The 20,623-nt window shown below is 38.3% G+C and overlaps 1 protein-coding gene and 2 pseudogenes across 2 annotated transcripts in view; all 3 read left to right on the forward strand.

The window, feature by feature from the left end:
• AGPS (alkylglycerone phosphate synthase) overlaps positions 1 to 20,006 on the forward strand; it is a 142,747-nt gene extending 122,741 nt beyond the window's left edge. For both annotated transcript variants that reach the window (XM_024561455.3, XM_053918801.1), the window contains one exon: positions 18,002 to 20,006. In XM_024561455.3, the coding sequence (XP_024417223.2) occupies positions 18,002 to 18,123 (122 nt within the window). In that variant the 3' untranslated portion in view covers positions 18,124 to 20,006. The remainder of the gene's footprint in view (positions 1 to 18,001) is intronic.
• LOC112305713 (dolichyl-diphosphooligosaccharide--protein glycosyltransferase subunit 1 pseudogene) lies at positions 5,047 to 6,700 on the forward strand (annotated as a pseudogene).
• LOC139440644 (dolichyl-diphosphooligosaccharide--protein glycosyltransferase subunit 1-like) lies at positions 6,687 to 7,219 on the forward strand (annotated as a pseudogene).
• Positions 20,007 to 20,623: the final 617 nt, after the last annotated feature.

The following is a 20,623-nucleotide window of genomic DNA, read 5'->3' on the forward strand; positions in this document are numbered from 1 at the left end:
ATTTCTCGGAAGCTTTTATGTCTGTCACTGAGGTGTAGTCTAGGTTGTGGTAATAACCAACAGAAGGTTTACGAGACCAGCCTGCTTAGATGCAAGAGGGGACCCAAAAAACAGGAATCTATTTATAAAAAATTTATTTATTCTTACGTGTTTAAACTCCAGTCACCTTCAAAGTACTGTCCATTTGATGCAATACACCTATCAAGATGTTTTTTTCCACTGCTCAAAACAGTTTTTGAACTCATTGATTTTGATGCCTTTTAGTGCTTCTGCCATTTTTTGTTTCATCTCTTCCACATCGGCAAAAGGTTTCCTTTTGAGGACTTTTCTCATCCAGGAAAACCAAAAAAAAGTTGTTGGGGTGAGATTGGATGAATAGGGAGGGTGGGGGACAGGGGCCTTGTGGTTTTTGATCCAAAACTGCTGAATACAGCACTCATAAACCACCCATCAGGAAACAGGCAAATGCATTGAAAGAGCCTTCAAAAAAAAATTCACTGAAGTCAAATGCAGCCTCTTACAACAACGCCAGCTGGTACACTGATACAGATGGGTTTCTAGAACACTCACCTAGCAGGGGAAGCCTGCACTACAAGGGGCCTGCCCTTTAGAAGATAATTATGTTTTTGTTTTTTGGGGGGGTTTTGGTCCCCCGTCGTAGGAACCTAGACAGCCTTCTCAGTTCTCAGGGAACCTCATGTTCGCCAAGAATCACCTCACTTGCCTGGCAGGTATTTAACTATTACAGCAAAAGTTTTTAAAGGGAAAAAAAAAGAAAAACAACACAAATGTTTTTCAGCTACTATTGGAATGTAGCTGGATATCAGTTGTACCATATACTGATGAGCTGTTTGTCCCGTCTACCCAAAATTCAGTAAGTTAATGAAGACAGGATGCAAAAAAAAAGTTTTTCCCAAGATTTTAATGATGTTTTGTTACTTGGTGATCATTGTGGTAAATATTAGGTTTTATCAGGTAACTGATTACATCTGTAAAGATTAGGATGTTTCTACCTATGTACTAGCAACAGGCTTATGAAAGTTATATGAGGCATTTTTTTAAAAGTAAAACAATGGCTATTTGGTCATTAAAATTAAAATTTTCAAGGTTATACATCTGTCCCCATTAATAGAAAATTGTTCTGAATATGTCCTTCAATATAATTTGGTGCCTAGGAAAATAAATATATTTGATTTTTAAATTTAAAAATATTTTTTAGGGAGGGGCATAAAGATAAATGACCACCAATTAAAAAATTCAGCTCCTGCCCCTGCCCTGGATTCTCTATATCTCTCTTTTCCTGTGTGATTTTATACTTCTTAAAATTAGCAATCTCCTCCTTTGGCAAAGTGAGGGTTCTCTGGCAGGAAGTTCTGTTTTGTTTGTTGCTATATACCAGCACCTAGATTCGTGCGCCCTCCCCGTGCCCTCCCCACCATCACCCCTTCATACATGTGTGTAGAATAAATAAAATAATTCTGGTAGAGAAAGGAGTGAGCTGTGGAGGATCTGTGTTCTTCCGCCATCCTTGCGGCCAGGCCTGGCGAGGATGGCACATGTGGATGAATGAACTAGGAGGACATTTCCCAGCATCGCTGTTGCCTTACTTTTTTCTTAACCCCTATCCATAAATGTCTAACTTTGCTGACTGATAAGCATTACAGTGAATGAATTTGTTCTTCTCTTCCTCTCCCTTTCATCAATGTTATCTTTTGGTGGAGATTCTAATGAATGTTACAATGGCAAAAACAAAGGGAGCAAAATGAGTATTAGAAAGCTCTCAAGTGTAGTTAGAAGCTTCTGATTAATCTGAAAGTCTACACCTGATTTGGGAAATTTAAACATGAGGCATTTTGTAAAGATACTTAGATTTTTGGCAACTTCCTTTAAAATGCTCAGCCAGCCATATACATCATTTAAAATCTTTCTTACATATTCTCTTTCAGGATGCCACTATATTAATATGTAAGGAACTTGTAAAAATAGCTACTATCATGAAGTAATGATATTCTTCATTCTAAATTGATTGCATGGAGGGAGGAGGCAAAATAATTTAGCCATAATTAATTGTTTAGAGAAAAAAAATATTCCTTTCTCTAGTCAGTTTTGCCTGTTGGTACATGTCAGCAGCCAACAGGGAACTTTCTCCTTTAAGGTTGGGAACGCAGGTTTCACATGTAGGAGGGTAACTGTGAGAGAGCTGTGATTCTGCCAGACGGTGAGAATAGCTGAATATTGTATATGGAGGACATAGTAGCTTAATTGTCATGTAGGTAATTGGGTTTTAGATTCTCTATTTCCTTGGAAACTTGGATTTTGTTATTTGTGAAAGCTATGGTAATAGTCCATTGCATTAATCAATGCATACAAGGAGAAGTTTAAAAAATACAGTTGGAAGGATGTAAACAATTACCTATAAGATCATGATTCAATTCCTGATCCCAAAGTTAATAATATAAATAGCTTCCTATGATTTTTTAATACAAAGTATGCTTAGTGCCTTGTTGTGTTTTCCATATTATATTATTGATCCACTTGGGCAGCAGGGTTTCAAAGAATTATAGTTCTTTCCCTGAAGAACCTTACTGTCCAGTAAAATAAAATATTACAACATTGCAAAAGGCCACTGATCAAAACTGGGAGGATTATGTCATTGCTAATTTAACCAAGGTAAAAGTTTCCCATTTTCTTTGAAAAACACTCAAAAGGTAACTTTAATAAACACATAAATGCTACAGATGTTGAAACAGTGAAGATAAGGGAGGTAGAACAGGGAAAGGAATAAACATTTATAAAGCTGTAAATATTTGCTAGGTACTCTGCTAACTTAATCTCCTGTAATTCTTCGTGAAATGCTGTGGAGTAGCTATTATTTCTTTCAAATGAAGATATGTTAAAACTCTGAATGTATAGTAAATTGCCCAAAGGTATGAGCAATAGTTATGAGTGCCAGAATTTGAACTTCAGTTCATGTCCTTCTGCTTCGCATCCTGTTCTCTTGCTTAAGGCCCTAAAATAGCAAAAAGAGGCAAAAAGCTAAAGAGTGAAATGAACAGTCTTTGAAGAGAGATACGATTTTAAAAGTACATGAAAAGAAATACTAAACATTACTGTTTTTCTTTTAAAATATAAAACCCCTATTTAATTTTGACACTAGTTTACCTGTCTTCAGAGGTTAAAAAAAATGAGTAATTTTAATTTCCTCATTCTAGATATTTCATTGTTTTCTCAGTCCTTGCACAGAAGTCAGTTTGACTTTCTGGGTTTTATACTTCCTCATTGTAAGTTTCTAACATGTTGGCCATATCAAGTAATAAAACAAATGAAGGTCAGATCATGTTACATGTGCATTTTTAGGTTCTAGGCTTATAGGCCTTTATTTGCCGAAGACTGAAGTTTGATGAAATAATTTATTTTTAGAAATTACTAGCTGTAACTTGAATATAGCAAGGTTTGATTGCATATTATTTTTTTGAGAGGTTCTGTCTCTTATAAATAGAAATACTTTTATTTCTATCACATTTCTCATATTTTTATTTTCTATGTGGTCAAAAATATGACTGCATGGAAGCCAGCTAAACTACCTGGTTTCATTTGTTGCTTAGAAGAAACTAGGTGAGCCTGAATACAAAATATATTTCATGCGTGCTGGGACAGTGAAGTGCTTCCCTTTGCTAGCTCAGCTTCTAAACTGCTAAGCATTGGAGCGCACCAGGGCTCGGCCCTGAGCCAGTTCGTTCTGTGCGTTCATTCACTCCCTCTAGTCATTGCCTCAGTAGGGGGACTTCAGGCACCGTCTGTATGCTGCTGACTCCCAAACAGCAGACAAGGCATCAGCCCCCACTACCACCAGGACCACCGCAACAGCATCCCAACTGGTCTGTCTGCTGCCACTCTTGCTCCCCTACTGCTCCTTCCCTTGCCGCCAGAGTAATCTTAGTAAAACTCAGTGTTTTCTCCTCACCTTCAGAGTAAAACACGAAGTTCTTACCAGAACGTTCAAGGATACGCAAAGTGAGTCTTTCTCTCTGCCCTCCTCTCTTAGTACTTTTTCCCTCTAGCAGTATTGGCCTTCTTGCTGTTCCTCAAACGTATCAGCCCCTCCTCCCCTTCAAGCCCTCTGCTGTTTGTTCCCTTTTTTTCTGATGGTCTTTGTCTTGTTTCTCACCCCAGATTTTTGCATCGCTCACTTTCCCCTTCATTTCTATCTCTGACAAAAATGCCACGGTCTTAGAGATGGCTTCCCTGTTCTCTTGAGTAGTTTCTGTGCTCATCTGAGTAAGTTCAGTGAGGTTACTGACTTTACCTTGTCCATGGCTGTGTTCTCATGTCCCTAGAACCGTGACTGGAGGTCTGCATAGTAGATGCTCAATGAATATGGTAAGTGAGTAGATAAGTGCTCACAGACATGGGGAAGTTTTGCAAACTACCACATATCTCTGAATTTTTCATGTTAGAATGGCATTAGTCTCATTGCTAATTTAGTTTCAAATGTTTAATAATCAGGCCTTGTTTGAGTATAGAGTCTAATCATGAAATGGCTCAGGTTCCAAGATCTGTAGAGAAGGTACCCAGCCATATAACATGAAAAATAGGGACATTTTTAAAAGAATACACAAGATACAAGAAACATTGTACATAGGACAATGACGCCTCAATCTCCTTCAAAGTAGGCACGTCGGGACCTCACACAGATCCAATCGCCATCAGCTGCCCCATTGTATTTTCCTGAATCTCATCTATGATCTGAAATCTCTTCCCTTTCCAAGGTCATTTTAGTTTTGGGGAAAAGCCAGAAGTCACAGGGCACCAAATCTGGACTGTAGAGGGGCTGAGTCACATGGGTGATTTGATGTTTTGCCAAAAAACTCTGCACAAGGTGTGATGCATGAGCCAGTGTGTTGTCGTTATGAAGCTGCCAGTCATCAGATGCCCATAGGTGCAGCCTTCTGAATCATCCCAATAGATTCCACAGAGGAATCTTCAAGCTTAACACAAAATTTGATACAGATTCGTTGCTGTATTTGCTCAGTCATTTTGATTTTGACAGCCACACAGTGCACATGCTCACTCAATGTAGTCTACTGCCCCCACTGAAAAAGTAGTGTAACATAATGTGCTATCTCTTATTATATAATAAGCATTACATATGTAAGATTCCATTCAGACTTTGTCTTAAAACAAGTAAAAGTTTGAGAGGCTTATAAACTGAGGGCAAAGAAGATAGGCTTTGGAATGAAATCTGTGTTTGACTCTTGATTCTGCACTTAACTAGTTGTGTGACCTGAGGATAATAACTTCTCTGAGCTGAAGTGTTCCCATCTGCAAAACAGGAATAATAGTACCTACCTCATAGACTATTGTAAGACTTAAATGTAATAATGCATGTAAGGCATCTGAAGTGTCTTGCATATAGTAGGTACTTAAAAAACAGTAGCTTTAACGAAAAAATAAAAGTAATAGTACTAAGTGAAAGTATGGTTTATATTCTTTTTAAAAAATATCCCCCACCCCCCAACACACACAAAAAGAAAAACTGTAGAGACCATTAAAGATACATGCATTCTCAGCCTGAAATAAAAGGTCTAGGAAGATAGGATTTAAAAAAATACTTTTCCCCTGGTCATGGAGGTCCCTGCTTCTGCCTGCTTCTGCCTCTGCTACTCTGTGTGCACATGAGGGGAAAGATGGGGAAGAGAGCGACTCTAGAAGTACGAGAAACCACAGTTAAGGGTAACAATGGGAGATTCTTTGTGGTGAGGCTCCCAGTGCCATCGATCCCGGGACTGAGATTTCAGCCATTGTGGAAACAGATTATACCTCTGCGCTTCGGCCATCTTCAAATCAGATGACTGAATCGGAGAAACAGTTCGTGGTGTTTCAGGGCAACCATTCTATTTCTACTCTTCTTATCCGTCAAAGACAAAGGATGCGTGTGAAGCTTGCCTCCCGAAATATGGAGAGCTACACCAAGTTGCGGAACCCTGCACGGTTCCAGACTCTTCTGCACTGTGGACTTTTCAGAGTCGTCCCTGCCTGCAGTCAGGATGCTGTTAAAGTACGTTGTGAGAACTCCAGCCCTTTTCCTTGTTATCACCAACATGACCCAAGCCATCGAGGTTTCTCTTTGAGGAAGAAAATGTGGACTTGAAGCACACAGGGGCTGTGTGTAATTAAAGGGCCTTTACAGACTCTGATTACCAGAGACAGCCGGATAGGGCTATATCCTCCATCCTCTCTTTCAAGACCACCCTCCCTGCCGCTGCCCAGGATGTTATTACAGAAATGGGATTGGCACTTCCCTCCTTATTTTGGATGACTCCATAGAGGTGGAAATCCGGCCTCACTTCCCTTTTTTAGAGTATGGAAGACCTGTTGCATTGTTGGCTACACCCTCCCAAGCTATGATTGGGGTGACCAGTGTGTAGTGAAGGTGAGGTTTGTGGACTAGGTGATTGATGAGCATGTGGTAGATTTTCTGACTGTGAAGCTCATCTTGCCCACAGGGTCAGGAATATCCAAGTTGACAGTCCTGATGAAATCAGCCATGGCCCAGATGAGCTGCAGTATGCCTGCCTGGGCACATTTGGCTGCCTGTGAATGTTGCCTACAGGAAAAAACCTGGTAGAACCAAAAAAGAAAAAGAAGAAGAAGAAAAAGAAAGAAGGAAAAATCTGGTAGAATAGGACATCATAGTGCACTACACATTCAACAAGGTGCTCACCCTGCAGGAGCCCCTGCTGCTGGTGGCCCTTTTCTACATCTTGTTATTCACAGGCATTGTCCACATCAAGGTACACTTTTTCATCAAAAGGGACCCGCCGCAGAAGCCAGGATGAGGGTGGCTTGCGTCACAGAGCAGACCCTGGTCAGTAAGTGAATAGGTCCCTACTGTCACTTTGATGAGACTATCAGCAAGTGTAAGCAGTCCCTCAACAATGTTAAGAGCCTGGAGACAGAACGCAAGGCCTTGGCCAGTGATACTGATGTGCTGCAGTCCAGGCTAAAGACAGCGTGCTCTGACCTCTGCGGCAGTGAATGAAACACAGAAGCCGGATGCACAGGTCAAGGAGCTGCTGCTGAAGTCAGCCGTAGGAGCTAAGCAGCTGGTGGCTGGCAAGCTCAAGAAAGACACAACCAGAGAAAGAGTAAAGCTCATCTTCAGGGAAAGTGACAGGAGCTGGTCACCAAAATCAGCCACATCCTGGATGCTCTGTAGCCCCTGCCAGTTCTGCCCAGGGTGGCCCAGAATGTTGCGCCTACAGATGGCAGGCATGTGTGTGAGGGTAAACATTGAGGCCAGTGAACACTGGCATCTGTATTTTGCAAAAGGCCTTCAAGGAAGAGAAGCCGGGCCCTTCCTCAGGCGCACAAGAAGTTTGTTGTCCCTAAAGTGTTTTAGAAAACAAACGAACAAAAACTTATCCCAATGAAGTATCTTTGTGTTTTGAACAAAGGAATTTTCAATATTTGATTGGTTTGATTTTGTTCTGAAGCCTATGATATTCTTTCAAGCCTGTAACCTCCTTGCTTTATACCTTTCTGATTCCTGATGTTTGGATATTTTGCAAATGTGTGCAATTGTTTAAACTGTTTTTTTAAATCTTCACCTGGGCATACGTTCACTGATTTTAGAAGGGGGGCAGAGAGAGAAATATTGATGTGAGAGAGAAACATCGGTCAGTTGCCTCCCGTACACAACACACACCGACTGGGGATCAAACCCACAACCTTCTGTTGTATTGGACAAAGCTCCAACCAACTGAGCCACCTGGCTAGGGCTGTGCGTGTCTTTTAAAGCATGTGTAACCAAAGAAAATAAAGCAAGTACTATGAAAAAAATTGTCTTTCAGGTACAGTTGACATATAATATTATATTAGTTTCAGGTGTATAACATAGTGATTAGACATATAATAACTCACGAAGTGTTCACCCCAATAAGTCTAGTATATGGTTTGGATTCTTAAACCCTTGCCCCAAACATCGAAGAAAGGATTATAGTGTGTTTGAAAAAGATCCAAATTTAAGGGATATGACTCAACAGTTGTCATATGTCATTTTCATTCATAACCTGCAGTTGGTCTCACTGTATAGGAAGTTCTGTTATTGTACAATCTGTATGAAAGAGAAATTATTTTCTTTACGCTGTTGACTACAAAATTTGGTATAGAAAAATGTCTGTTTTCATAAATGCTTTTCTGCTTGAAGTTAATCATCTAAAAAATTTGTAAATTTCAGGTATCCTGAATAGGTTCATAAACCAGAAACCTTTCTACATAAATTTTAAAGAGTGAGTTTAATTGTCCTGCTAAACTTAACAATAGAGCTTTTGAGAGATCACTTTATGTGTAAAAAGATTTTCCTTAATTCACATTCTGAACTTAAAACTCAGGTCGGCCTCATAGCAGCATCTTTATTTACTGACCTTCAGGCAGTGTTGTGACACTCTCAGTGCCATTTTTGAGTTCAAGAGTAGAAGGGCTGGGGGTTGGGAGAATATTGATGCAATTTCTCTTAGACGGTTTGGCCTGTAATTGTGATTAATAACAGTTGCTTTCACTATCTGGAAACAGACAGGCTGGTTTGTCTGCCTACAATCATGCTGTGATAAATGGAGCTATTTTAACTCTGGTTTTGTGTATCAAAGAAAACAGATGTAGTCTGGAACTGGAGGCTGTAGGAAATATAAAGCCTGCTTAACTTAATCTTCATAGTGCTTGTTTTTGTAACTGACGAGCTGGTCAGTTTAAACAGCAGAGTTTATGTCAGCCACATATTTAATTTCAATTTATGACTTAAGTTTTCAAGTTGTTCATTTGCTAAAGTTATACCTAAGTCCTTGTCAGGAAGTAAAAAGCCTTGATTCAATATAACCAGTCTTAGTTTAAGTATTGGTGTCTCTACCTAACTAAAATTATTTACTGTTGTTCAGAGAATAATTAGGGGCCAGCTATTTTGTGTGGTCTTAACAGAATCCAGTAGTATCAGAAACTTTAAAGAGAGACTATTCAAAGGAATAAGCAAAAGGTCAGCTTTGAGGCCATTTATTAAAAACCTGTATTGTGAAATAAAAGACATAGAGATTGGAAAGGAAAAAATAAAACTGTTGCTATTTATACATGACATGATTGTCTTCATAGAAAACCCCAAAGAATCTACAAAAATAAGCTCAGCAAGATTGCAGAATACAAGAATACGCACAAAAATCAATCACATGTATTAATAACAAACATATGGAAACAGAAATTTAAAATATTTACAATACCATTTGCAGTTGCTTCAAAGAGAATGAAATAGGCACAAATCTAACAAAATATATGCAGGATCTGTGTTCTGAAAATTATAGAATGCTGATAAAAAAAATCAAGACCTAAATAAATGGAGAGACTATGTAGAAAACTGGACATAGTGAATATGTCAGTTCTCCTCAGATTGATCTGTTTAATGCAATTCCTACCAAAATTTCAGGAATATTTTTAGTAGATATAGAAAAGATTATTCTAAAATTTACATGGTAAGGCAAAGGAACTAGACTGCTAAAACAATTTTGAAAAAGAAAAATTCATAGGAATCAATCTACCTGATTTCAAGACATAGCTACGGTAATCCAGACTGTGTGGTATTGGAGGAGAGAGACCCTGATCAATGGAACAGAACAGAGAACCCAGAAAAAGACGCGCACTATTGTGTCCATTGATTCTGGCTGTGGTACAAAGGCAGTCCAATGGAGGAAGCATATATGACTGTTCAACAAATGGTGCTGGGACAACTGAACATCTGTGGGCAAACAAAAAAACAAAAAAAACCTTTGACCTTGTACCAAAATTATCTCAAAATAGATAATGGACTTAAGTGTAAAACAAAGTAATAAAACTTCCAGGCAAAAAGGGAGGTGGTGAATCTCCAGGATCTAGAGCTAGGCAGAGTCCTGAAACTCACAATTCATTAAAAGAGAAATCAGTAAGTTGGATCTTATCAAAGTTACAAGTGTTTGCTCTGTGAAGGACTCTGTTAAGAGGATGAAGGGATAGGCAACAGAGTGGGAGAAAATGTGCGCAAACCATGTATCCAACAGATACTTATGTCTCTAATGTGTAAAGAACTCTCTAAACTCAATAGTGAAATACAAACACCTATACAAAGCTAAACTTAAAGAATAGTGACAATATCCAATGCTGGCGAAGATGTGGAGAAATTAGGTCAATCATACGTTGCTGGTATTAATAGAAAGTGGTACAGCCATTCTGTAAACAGTTTGGCAGTTTCTTATGAAATCAAACATGCAACTACCATTCAAACCATCAGTTAACACTCTTGGGGTTCTATTCCAGGGAATTAAAAACTTATGTCCACAACAAAAAAACCTGTACATTAATATTCAGAGCAGCTTTACTCATAATAGCCCCAAACAGCCTAGATGTCCTTTAACTGGTACAGTAGTCCCCCTTTCCCATGGTTTCAGTTACCTGTGGTCAATGATGGTTTGAAAATATTAAGTGGAAAATTCCAGAAATAATTTATAAGTTTTAAGTTGCAGGCCGTTCTGAGTAGCATGATGAAGTGCCGTGCTGCTCTGCTCCATCCTGGCCAGGACGTGAGTCATCCCACACTGTACACAGACTGCCTGGTCGTCACTTAGCCATCTCGGTCATCAGACTGCCATGGTATTGTAGTGCTTGTTCCCAGGCCACCCTTATTCTACTTAAAAATGGCCTCAAAATGCAAGAGTAGTGATGCTGGCAATCCATGTATGCCACAGAGAAGCTGTAACATGCTTCCTTTTAAGTGGTAAAGCATGTGTGTATGGGAAAAAACTTAGTATATGTAGGGTTCTGTACTATCAGTGGTTTCATGCTTCAACCGGGGGTCCTGTAACATATATCCTCCTGCGGGTAAGGGAGGTACTATTGTAAGTGGCGAAACAGTTGTATATCCATACTGTGGAATACTACTTAGCAATATGAAGAAATTAGCTATTAAGGCATGCGACAGCCCTGGCTAATGTGGCTCATTGGATTGAGTGCCAGCCTGCAAACCAAGGGGTCTGTAGTTCGATTCCCAGTCAGGGCACATGCCTGGGTTTCAGGCCAGGTCCCCAGTAGGGGGCACATGAGAGGCAACCACACATTGATGTTTCTCCCTCTCTTTTCTCTCCCCCTCTAAAAATAAATAAATAAAATCTTTTAAAAAAACTATTTAAAAAAAAAAAGGCACGCAACAACTTGGGTGAATCTCCAGGGAGTTATGCTTAGTGGAAAAAAACAAACAACAATCCCAAAAGATTTGTGTTATTCCTACAACATTTTTGAAATGTCAAAATTATAGAAATAGTGAATAGATTAGTGGTTTCCAGGAATCATGTGGGGAGGCGTGATTGTAAGCAGGCAGCGTAGGGACCCCTGTGGTGATGGAGCTGTTCCGGGTCTCTACTATTTCAGTGTCAGTATCTTGGCTGTGATTTTGGTCTTTTTAGAGCTGCCAGATGAATATAGCCTTTCCAATATTGAATCTTTATCAGATTACTATAAGATAGCAAAAATTTTGTTTGTCCTTTCAGTTAAATTTTTTCCTTTGTTTTTTTTTCTTTGTGACTAGTTTTTTCCCCACAAAACTTTTAAGTTGATTATAATATTTTTCTTCTCTCTGAAACAGTGTTGTAAATTGTTGGCTCCCAGAACCAGACTCTAAAAGCCAATTTAACGCATAATTTAGCCAAACATTTAACAATTTCAACAATTTCAGCTCTGTCATAGGATAAACAGATTTGAGAGCTGGCAGAAAATCTGTTGTAAGAATGTATTGATTCCTGCACCTTCCCACCCATTCAGTTACAGTTTCCTGGGCCATGGTGGAAGGGCAGGGGCCCACTGTCTTTGCCATCTCCCCCCATGTGCTGCGTACGCCTGTCGTAGCTTCCTGCCTTGGCGTATCACCGGAAGAGACTAGGTGCATTGTATGTCACTACTTCTCTTCGGATCTTTAAAGAGAACTTTTTATTCCCAGCAGTTTTATGTACCAGACTCTTCTAAGTACTGTTTGTTAGTCTGAGAATGCATGTACTACAGGATTAAGTTGTCACAGAATAATTTTTATAGTTAGTAGCATGTGCTCGGCAAACAGTTAACCCTGATAGATATTTTCAAGTATAACATCTGTCAAAATTGACTTTAGGTAAAATTTATTTTTAATGTTCTGTGTTATCAACCACAAAAGCCACATAGCTGGCTATCTGTGGCTATTTACATTTAAATTGATTAAAATTAAAAATCTGTTTCTTCATTTAGAGCAGCCACCATTCAAGTACTCGATATTCACGTATGACTAGGGGGCTACCGTGTTAAACAGTGTGGATACAGAACATTTCCATCACCACTGAAAATCCTGCCGGATAGTGCCGTGAAACTGTATTTCATACATATTTTAACAGATTGGTTGGAAAAATGGCCGAAAATGACAAAATGTCTTTCAGTTGACATTCGATTCAAGTCTTTAAGTGTTAATTTTAAATAATGTATCTTTGCCATTAATGGTTGTTTTTTCTCAGTAGATAAAATCTCACAATTTCTCTTATTTTGGTCAAAAACCTCAAATTTAGAACAAGGTCACCTAGCAACAACAGTCTGCCCTTGGCGGCTAATCCATTTGGTTATAGCAGTGAAGGTGTGTTGCCTTTACGGAAATTGTTTGGGCTCCTGGGAGGTGGACACTTGGAAGCATATAGTTTAGGATTTCTCAGGCTTGGCACTGTTGCCATTTTTGGCCAGATAGCTCTTCGCTGTGGGACTGTTGTGTGCATTGTAGTATCTTTAGCATCATATCCAGCCTCTGCTTACTAAGTGCCGCTAGTGTTGCCCCAGTCGTGATAACTGAAACTGTCTCCACACATTGCTAACTGTCTCGGGTGTGGACTTGCCTCTGTTGAGAAGCACTGATGGAGCCCGAGGAGTCTTAGCTACTGTAGAATAGCTCTGAGTATATCCAAGAAATTGTGTCAGAATGTAGGGAATGCAAGGCAGATATAACCAAAGTAAATTAAGGAAACCCAGGTTCCTTTTCCTGGGTATTTGAACCCTTACCCCGTATCTAAAATAGCTGATAGATAACTGTGATTCAATGTTAATTTTTTATTTCAGTTAACATTTACTGAGTTCTTACTGTGGCATACACATGGTATACAGCAGGGCTACAAGCATGAATAAAACACGGGCTTGGTCTTCAAGGACCATATGATGTTTTCTCTCCTCCTCTGCCCTTATCTATCTCCTGGTATTTGACCTGTTCACTTGCTTTCGACTTTGTTGTATAGGCATTAATTTCCACAGAGTTTAAACTTCAAGGTTGTCAAGCCATCTTTTGGGGATAGAGAGCAGAATTGACACAAGGTTGTGTTCTGAAGACAGACTGAATCCAGCTCTTGTGATCTGTTATTACCCTAGTAATTTAAACTTTTTTTCTGTTTGATAATCTCAAAGACCTATTCAAGTATCTGTAAGATCTTAGACATACCGTATAAACTGCACTGGTGAGACCTTAGCATGAAGGCATTTTAAATATTTACTAAGAGAAAAATCTTATAATATCAGATATTAATTGCTTTGTTAACATGGTATTCTTGAATTTTTGCATCTTGATATCAGAAGTTTCATTAGAAAATACACCAGATGACTTAAAAATCAAATATGACTTTTAAGTATCCCGTAAGCCTTAAACCAGCCTCATGAATATCATCATCCCATCTCAGACACCTTTAAAGGCTGGGGGTCAGCATCCTTCAGTTGGAGATTTGTTGGCTGTCACTTAGCATGTACCTTCACCAAAATCAAACACACAAAAATGTGCTTTATAGCACTAACAAATGGACAACTAAATCCTTTTTTCCACTTGAGGCCTCCTGCCCCTCTAAAGAAACCTCATCACAGTCGGTCCCCAGGTACCTCAAGGAGTGGAAACGCTCTGTTGTCCTTCTCTCTTTTCATCAGTACCTCAAGCTTCATGGGGCCAGAACCTCATCTGGCAAGAGGTTGGTATACCTCCAGCACTAGTTCCTTACATAATTCACCAGGAGGTTAGTCACGTTACTTAAATCTTGAAATAGAAGGGGATGCTTGGATCACTCATACAAGCAGCTAAATCTAGATTTTGTTTTAAAAATACGACCTATAGTGCTAAAGGTATCCAGTATGCTCAAACTGCAGCTTTCAAAATACTGTTGTTACAATAATGGTTAGATGCTTTTATTCTACTTTGGCTAAATTCTACCTCTGAGCTTTCACTTCAGTCATCTAAATGTACCGTCTGTTTCATGATAAGTACATAATAAGTCTTTTCAACCTTGTAATCAAATTCATAATGCAAACAGTTTTAGCTGTATCTAGCTAAAAAGAACGCTGGCAAGTAGAACCTAGATTTATCACTTTTAAGAGAGGACTACTGGGTAGTTTCTGCTAAGTCTTCAGGCCCTTAGAACACAGAGTAGTTCCAGATAATTTCTGATGGCTGGGCTGACCCCCGAGTCCACACATCACACATACACCACTCACTACCCACTCGGCTTGCATGTGTGTCTGTTCATTCTTTTATGCTGTTAGTCATACCAGAAAGGCGTTCTTTCTTGGAGATGTTAACATCCAGAGGAGATTAAAACCTGTGATTTCAAAGTGTACCCTCAAAAGCTTCATTTTTTTTCTGTTCCAAATATAAGTTTTCAAAAATACAGTGTATATTGTAGAAGAACACAAAATACTTGTTTCATCCAGTCTGTATGTACATTATCTGAAATTAAACTGTAAAAAAGTGAACTCCACTTTTAATTTAAGCAGATAAAGAATTTCCCCCATTGCTTTCTATAATGTTTAGTATTTGGCTGGCTTATGTTTTTTGTATCTTTAAAAATGCTTCTGAGACCCTTAAATACCAGGCTTAAGTACTTTGGGTATTATATATATATATAACAATTGTGAACTGTGGAATACAGGGTTCCTATCTTATTTTCAGAGGTGGTGGAATTGGCTTTCTGTAGCACCAGTGTTCTCTCTCAGGCTGGGTTTATACTGCTATAGAAAGTCAGAAGTTAAAGGAACATAGTTGAGTCAGTGGTCATGAGTATCCCACCTCAGGTAATACAGGCCTGGAAAGAGCATTAGGATTCATGTGATATGAATGCATTGGTGCCTTTTCGTGGATCACTATACATACAAGGAATGTTTCCGTCTTAGGCCACCTGTTTTTGCTGTTTTTATTCGTTGTCCTGTCTTTCAATATGACATGCTGCGTAAGGAACAGAGTCTCATTTCTGTTCCTGAAACGGGGTTTGCAAATGTTGAAGCGGCTCCTATAGAGGCGTGCACATGTGTGTCGCGTGTGCCCAGCCCAGTGCAGCCCGCTCGTTTCTCAGGGCCCGGCAGGACAAACAAAGATGGGGCACGCGGCACCGTCATTGTTACTGTCAGTCAACTCTCCAGTAAAACTCTTCTGCTTTGAAATGTGATCTTTCTTTGGGATTAGGACCTTCGGGGTTTTGTTGTTGTTTTTAATTTATCAGTGCATCTGAGACAGCCAGAGAAGGTTCTTTAGAATTTTATAAAGAGCTCTTTCCAATAATTGTCTTATTACAAAAACTCACTGAACATTTTTACTTAGGTTGTGTTTTTTGTTTGAACACTTAATCCTACAACGTATTGATTTAAATTGTTAAGCAAAACCAGAAGATTTCTAGTCCCTTTAATTGCACGAGCCGTGATTTCTGGTCTCAGATGAAATTCTGTTATCACTCACAGAAGCTCGCAGACCTCTGCCACAAAGGGGTTAAATTCTTTCGTTAAATATGTTTATGAGAGGCCACGGCCATGCTGCCTGTACTGCCTTTTTAAAAACTTTCTAGTTCACTAATCAAATGTATGTTAGATTGATTATTGTAAAAGTATAAACCATAGAAAATTTGACAAGATAGATGTGTAAATTATCCTTCTGACAGAACTAATGATGCACGCCAAGCACCTTCTGTTTTCCAGCGCTTGGTGAGCAACTTCATTAAATATGCAGTGGCTGTTGGGTGGCTTCTCAAATGATGGTTCAGTTCCTTGTGGAATTGCATCATTACTAGAGGTGTAAAACCAGGCAGACAAGCTCGCTGTTGGGCATCCTGCTGAGGTTCTAATGTGCTCCATCTTGTTGGAGCAGTTGTTTGCAGTCTTTTCGGCACAATTAGATCCGTGACCACAGGACACATTCAGTGAAGCTACATTACAGCTAACAGTGGAGACTGGCACTCACTGCTCTCCGCCCCTCTGCCGAGCTGCCTCAGTGCTGGTGGCTCATCACAGTGCCGCTTCTGCCGGGTTTTAATCCCTTAGAGCAAATCTGGAAATAACTGATTTGTAACTTTGTTAAAGTTATTAAAAGCATAGTACGTTTGAGGTGAAAGGACTGTAGATTTTAGTCCTTTTGCAGGTGAGAAAGCCTGAGACTGAAGCGTTGTGCTGGGTTGTCCCTTAGGAAGATAGGAGGAGGACCCGGTGGAATATCTTTTAGGTGCTAGAGGTTCTGTAAATAGAAATTTGTACCGCTTGGCTTCTAGTTTTAGAGCTCTTTTAAGCAAAAAATTTCTCCTTTTTGAATTTAAGATTTTTTTTCCTACCGTAACTCATTTCCCCCCATCTTAACACCAGCAATGCTTTTTTTATTTTTAGAAGCTAAACAAATTTTGCTTTCAAAGGGTATCATGTTATTTATTATTTTAATGACAGTTTGATGGTTTTCTGAAGAACTGGACACAAAAGATGCTTTGAATTGAGCTTGAAATGGTATTTAAGGTTTCCAAAAGGCAGATGCTATGGTGTATCACTGCAGCCTGCTAAATGGGAGCACATTTTAGAATGACAGGCTGAATACCTTAATGAAAGAAGGTTTCCCATTTCCGTGGCCAATTAAAGGACCGTTGATGACTTTGGGTCATTAATGAACATTTGTGGAAAATGACCATTGGAATTCAATTATTACAATAATACATTTGAAAAGTACTAACTACAAATAGTCCTATTTGTAAATTAAAAGATTTATCCATTTCACCACAGATAAGTCAGTATATTGCTTTGCTTTTTAATGCCAAAGCATATTGACATTTCAGAATTCTTTTACAGATTAAGTACATATCCTTTCTTTATAAAAGTTCTACTTAGAAAGGTTATGTTTTTTATTGAGTACTTTTTAAAAGATGATTTATGCTGCTAGCCTTTATATTACTCATTATTCTCAGAAATAATTAGTAGGACCAAGAACAAAGAAGGGGAGCATGCTTTTTACAGTGTATAAAAGCAGAAGAGTAAGTTTAAGGTGAATCAGGTGTTTGACTGACTTAGTACCTGAAGAAGTCTCTAATTTCGGTAAAATAGGAGGAAAGTAACCATTATTTGGAAACATGCAGATTTATTTAAAAGTAATATGAAAAGAAAATGCAAATGGAAAAGCTTCATAACCAGGTTCTTTTTTTTTTTTCCCTTAAATTCTGGGTTCAGATTTTTCTTAAAAATTCCTAAGCTTTTGTTTTCCTTAAAATATTTTGTGGATATGTATCCTGTCATTTTTGCTGTATTATACCCAGGAAATTCACCTGAGTGCAGTATTTTTCTTGAGTTAACTTCATTTTCTCTGAAACTTTGGCTGTTTTGGTTGTTAAGACAGGAGGGGGATTCTTTTGAAATGCACATTTTTCTCATTTTGTTATTTGTAAAATGGGCCATAATCTCAGTCCAAGCTTTCTTCGTCTTCATTTCATAGTTTACAGAAAAAGGAGACTCTGTGGAGCACAGGCTTCCCCTGGGAATGCATTGCGCTTAATGAGCTTGATAGTCTGGTGGGCTCAATAAATCAAATAAAGCAAAACATTTCTCATTTTTGAATAAAAGCATTTATCACACAGTGTTTGTTCATTCGTGGTCACAAGATTGATTGGTTCCCAGCATCACAGTGTATATTGAAGCATTTTTTATTTTGTTTTTCCAGTGGGCAAGTTACGGAAGCAATGGCTAAAGGAAAGTATCTCTGATGTCGGCTTTGGGATGCTGAAGTCTGTCAAGGAATATGTGGACCCCAATAATATCTTTGGAAACAGAAACCTTTTATAAATCCAGTACTGTTGTTATGAAAAAAGTCACTTTTTTTTTAAGTCTTCAACTATTGTTATGCCAGTAATCATATATATCATGGACTATATCTCAGCTGCATTTGTTTGTTGGTTTAAAATAAGTTTGTTTCATTCTGTAGTTTGTTTTGTTTCTGCATTTATGGATTGACAGATGGTATTCCGAAGTCTCTCTCATTTCGTTGTCATTTCAAATTTTAGTCAGGCAGCACAAGTCTGCCGGTTGTTACTGCGGAGGAAGATGCTGCCAGCTGTTTCGTATTGACGTTTCCTCTTGGGAACAAAGGCAGATTTTGGTGTCACCTATTGCTTATCCAGCCTCTTTTTAAAAACATCTCCGAGAAGCAGATACTTTGGGAAGGATCCCGCTGAGGAGCGATACACATATGGGTTTCAGGGCACATTGCAGTGTGAGTTGGCCATTGAGGGAGGGGACTCATAAACCAGTATTGGCCGTCTGTTATGTAGGATGTTTTCAGCTCTGTAAGGTGCTTGGCCTACCTTTATTTTTTATTTTTTGAAATTAGTGTACAATTGTAAAACTTTAAATCATCAATATACAAATTATTCTGTTTGGGGACACGTTTTTGTTCTCCACGTTTCTGTTTCTACTGACGTCTGAGTTGTATTTGTATCCCTGAGATAACCTATTGTTATATCCTATTTCATTCATAATAGGTTTTCTAAGAAAAGCTGATTTATATTACTCAGTGCTTGTGAAGAACAGGTTTACCATGAAATGAATGCCTTTCTTCAGCTCAGACTCCTAATGTGTGTGGTTGCACATCCGTGTTGCTGAGATGCAGAAGCTGCGACGGGAGAGAAGGGAGACTGCTTATTACACTTCTGTCTCCAGTCGGAAGATTGTTTGGCTAAAGAAACATAGTCATCTTTCAGCTATTGAATTTGAAAGCTTCAACAATTTCAGTGATAAAAATAAAAATCTTTTTTAAAAACTTAACCCAAACAACACGATAAATTTTCATATAACAGTAAAGTTTCAGTTTAGTTTTTAATAATGGCTTAACACCTCTTTTGAATTACTGGTTGGTTTAACCTAAATTTTAAAAACCTGTAATGTATTGATATACATAGCATAATCAAAAGTTTGAAATATCATGTTTCTTAAATAATGAGAACGTTAATCACCTTTAGCATACATTTTTACATTCAAATCTGGATGTTAAAATAAGTGAAAGGGTTACTTTGAATCACTGTCAAGGCTCATGACTCACATTTTGAGATGGATTCTTTTCCTAATGCAATACCTAACTTTTGATAATTTTTTTAAATTAATATTTGATCAGTAGGTCACAACACAGATGATCCTGTAAAAGGACACACTGTCTATGTAGCAGCAGCTCCAGAGTATTTTGGGGCAGTTTGATACCTTTTATATGTGAAGATAGCCTTAACCAGAAAAGTAAAAATTTAAAGTTGACAAAATGGTATTTTTAAGACTTCAAAATGATAAATGATTTTAATTAATAAAATTGGCCTCAGACTAATACACAACAAATCTGTAAACAAATCAAAATTAAATATTAGATTAACAATAAAAACTAAATATTGATTTATTAGAAGCTGCCTCTCCACATTGGTGATTTACTTTTAATTATAAAATTTCCAGCAGATCTGTGCTTAAAGCCCTTGATATTTGAAACAGTTGGATACTTGATGAGAACATTACACTTGCCTCTATAATTATAAAAATCTCGGCTTTATAAAATGCATCTATTCATGAAGGTGATTTCTCTAATTGGTGATCAAAATGTAGAATTTTAATATGGTACTAATATCTCACTGGAGTGTATACATGTTTCTGATTAATTTTTTAAAAATAAAACTTACAGATTCATAAGCAGATCCATTCTGTTGCATGTGATTGTTATAACATTCTTTCCCAGGGAGTTCAGATTTCAACCACCTCAGAAATCTGTATTTGATACTAGGAAACTATAAATTTAACACCTGAAATTGTTGTGTTCACTATTCTGCATGAACCTTGTGGAAATCAGTGATTTATGTCTTTGTTTTCCTTTGCCCATGTTTGCGGGATTCCCCAACCTTGGTTTTATAGTGATAACTACATTTTGTAGTTGGAATCATTTCTACGGGGATCATTTTGAAACACATGAACCTGAACAGTACTGTTTCACTCTGACTTAGTAAATCAGAAAGCATTTCCCCACTTTCACACACCCGCTCTGAGAGGTGCCGCTGCATATACTTAGTGTCTGTAGAGAGCCGAGTTCTTGAGTATGCACAGAAGCACTTAAACCTTGCCTCATATTCCCGAAATATCTGAAAATGGCCCCATAAAAGTTAAAGCCTGGAGAACATTGTTTCTGTGAGGCTTCTTAACTCATTTTGAATAAGTTCACTTAAAAATGTTAAAGGTTGTACCCTCTTTGGTTTTCAGTACTGCATAACACTGACTTGTCTTTCTTAGTCATGTTTCTGATATTTTATTTGATGTCACA

This window comes from Desmodus rotundus, chromosome 2 (assembly GCF_022682495.2).
Source record: "Desmodus rotundus isolate HL8 chromosome 2, HLdesRot8A.1, whole genome shotgun sequence".
Taxonomy (NCBI): Eukaryota; Metazoa; Chordata; class Mammalia; order Chiroptera; family Phyllostomidae; genus Desmodus; species Desmodus rotundus.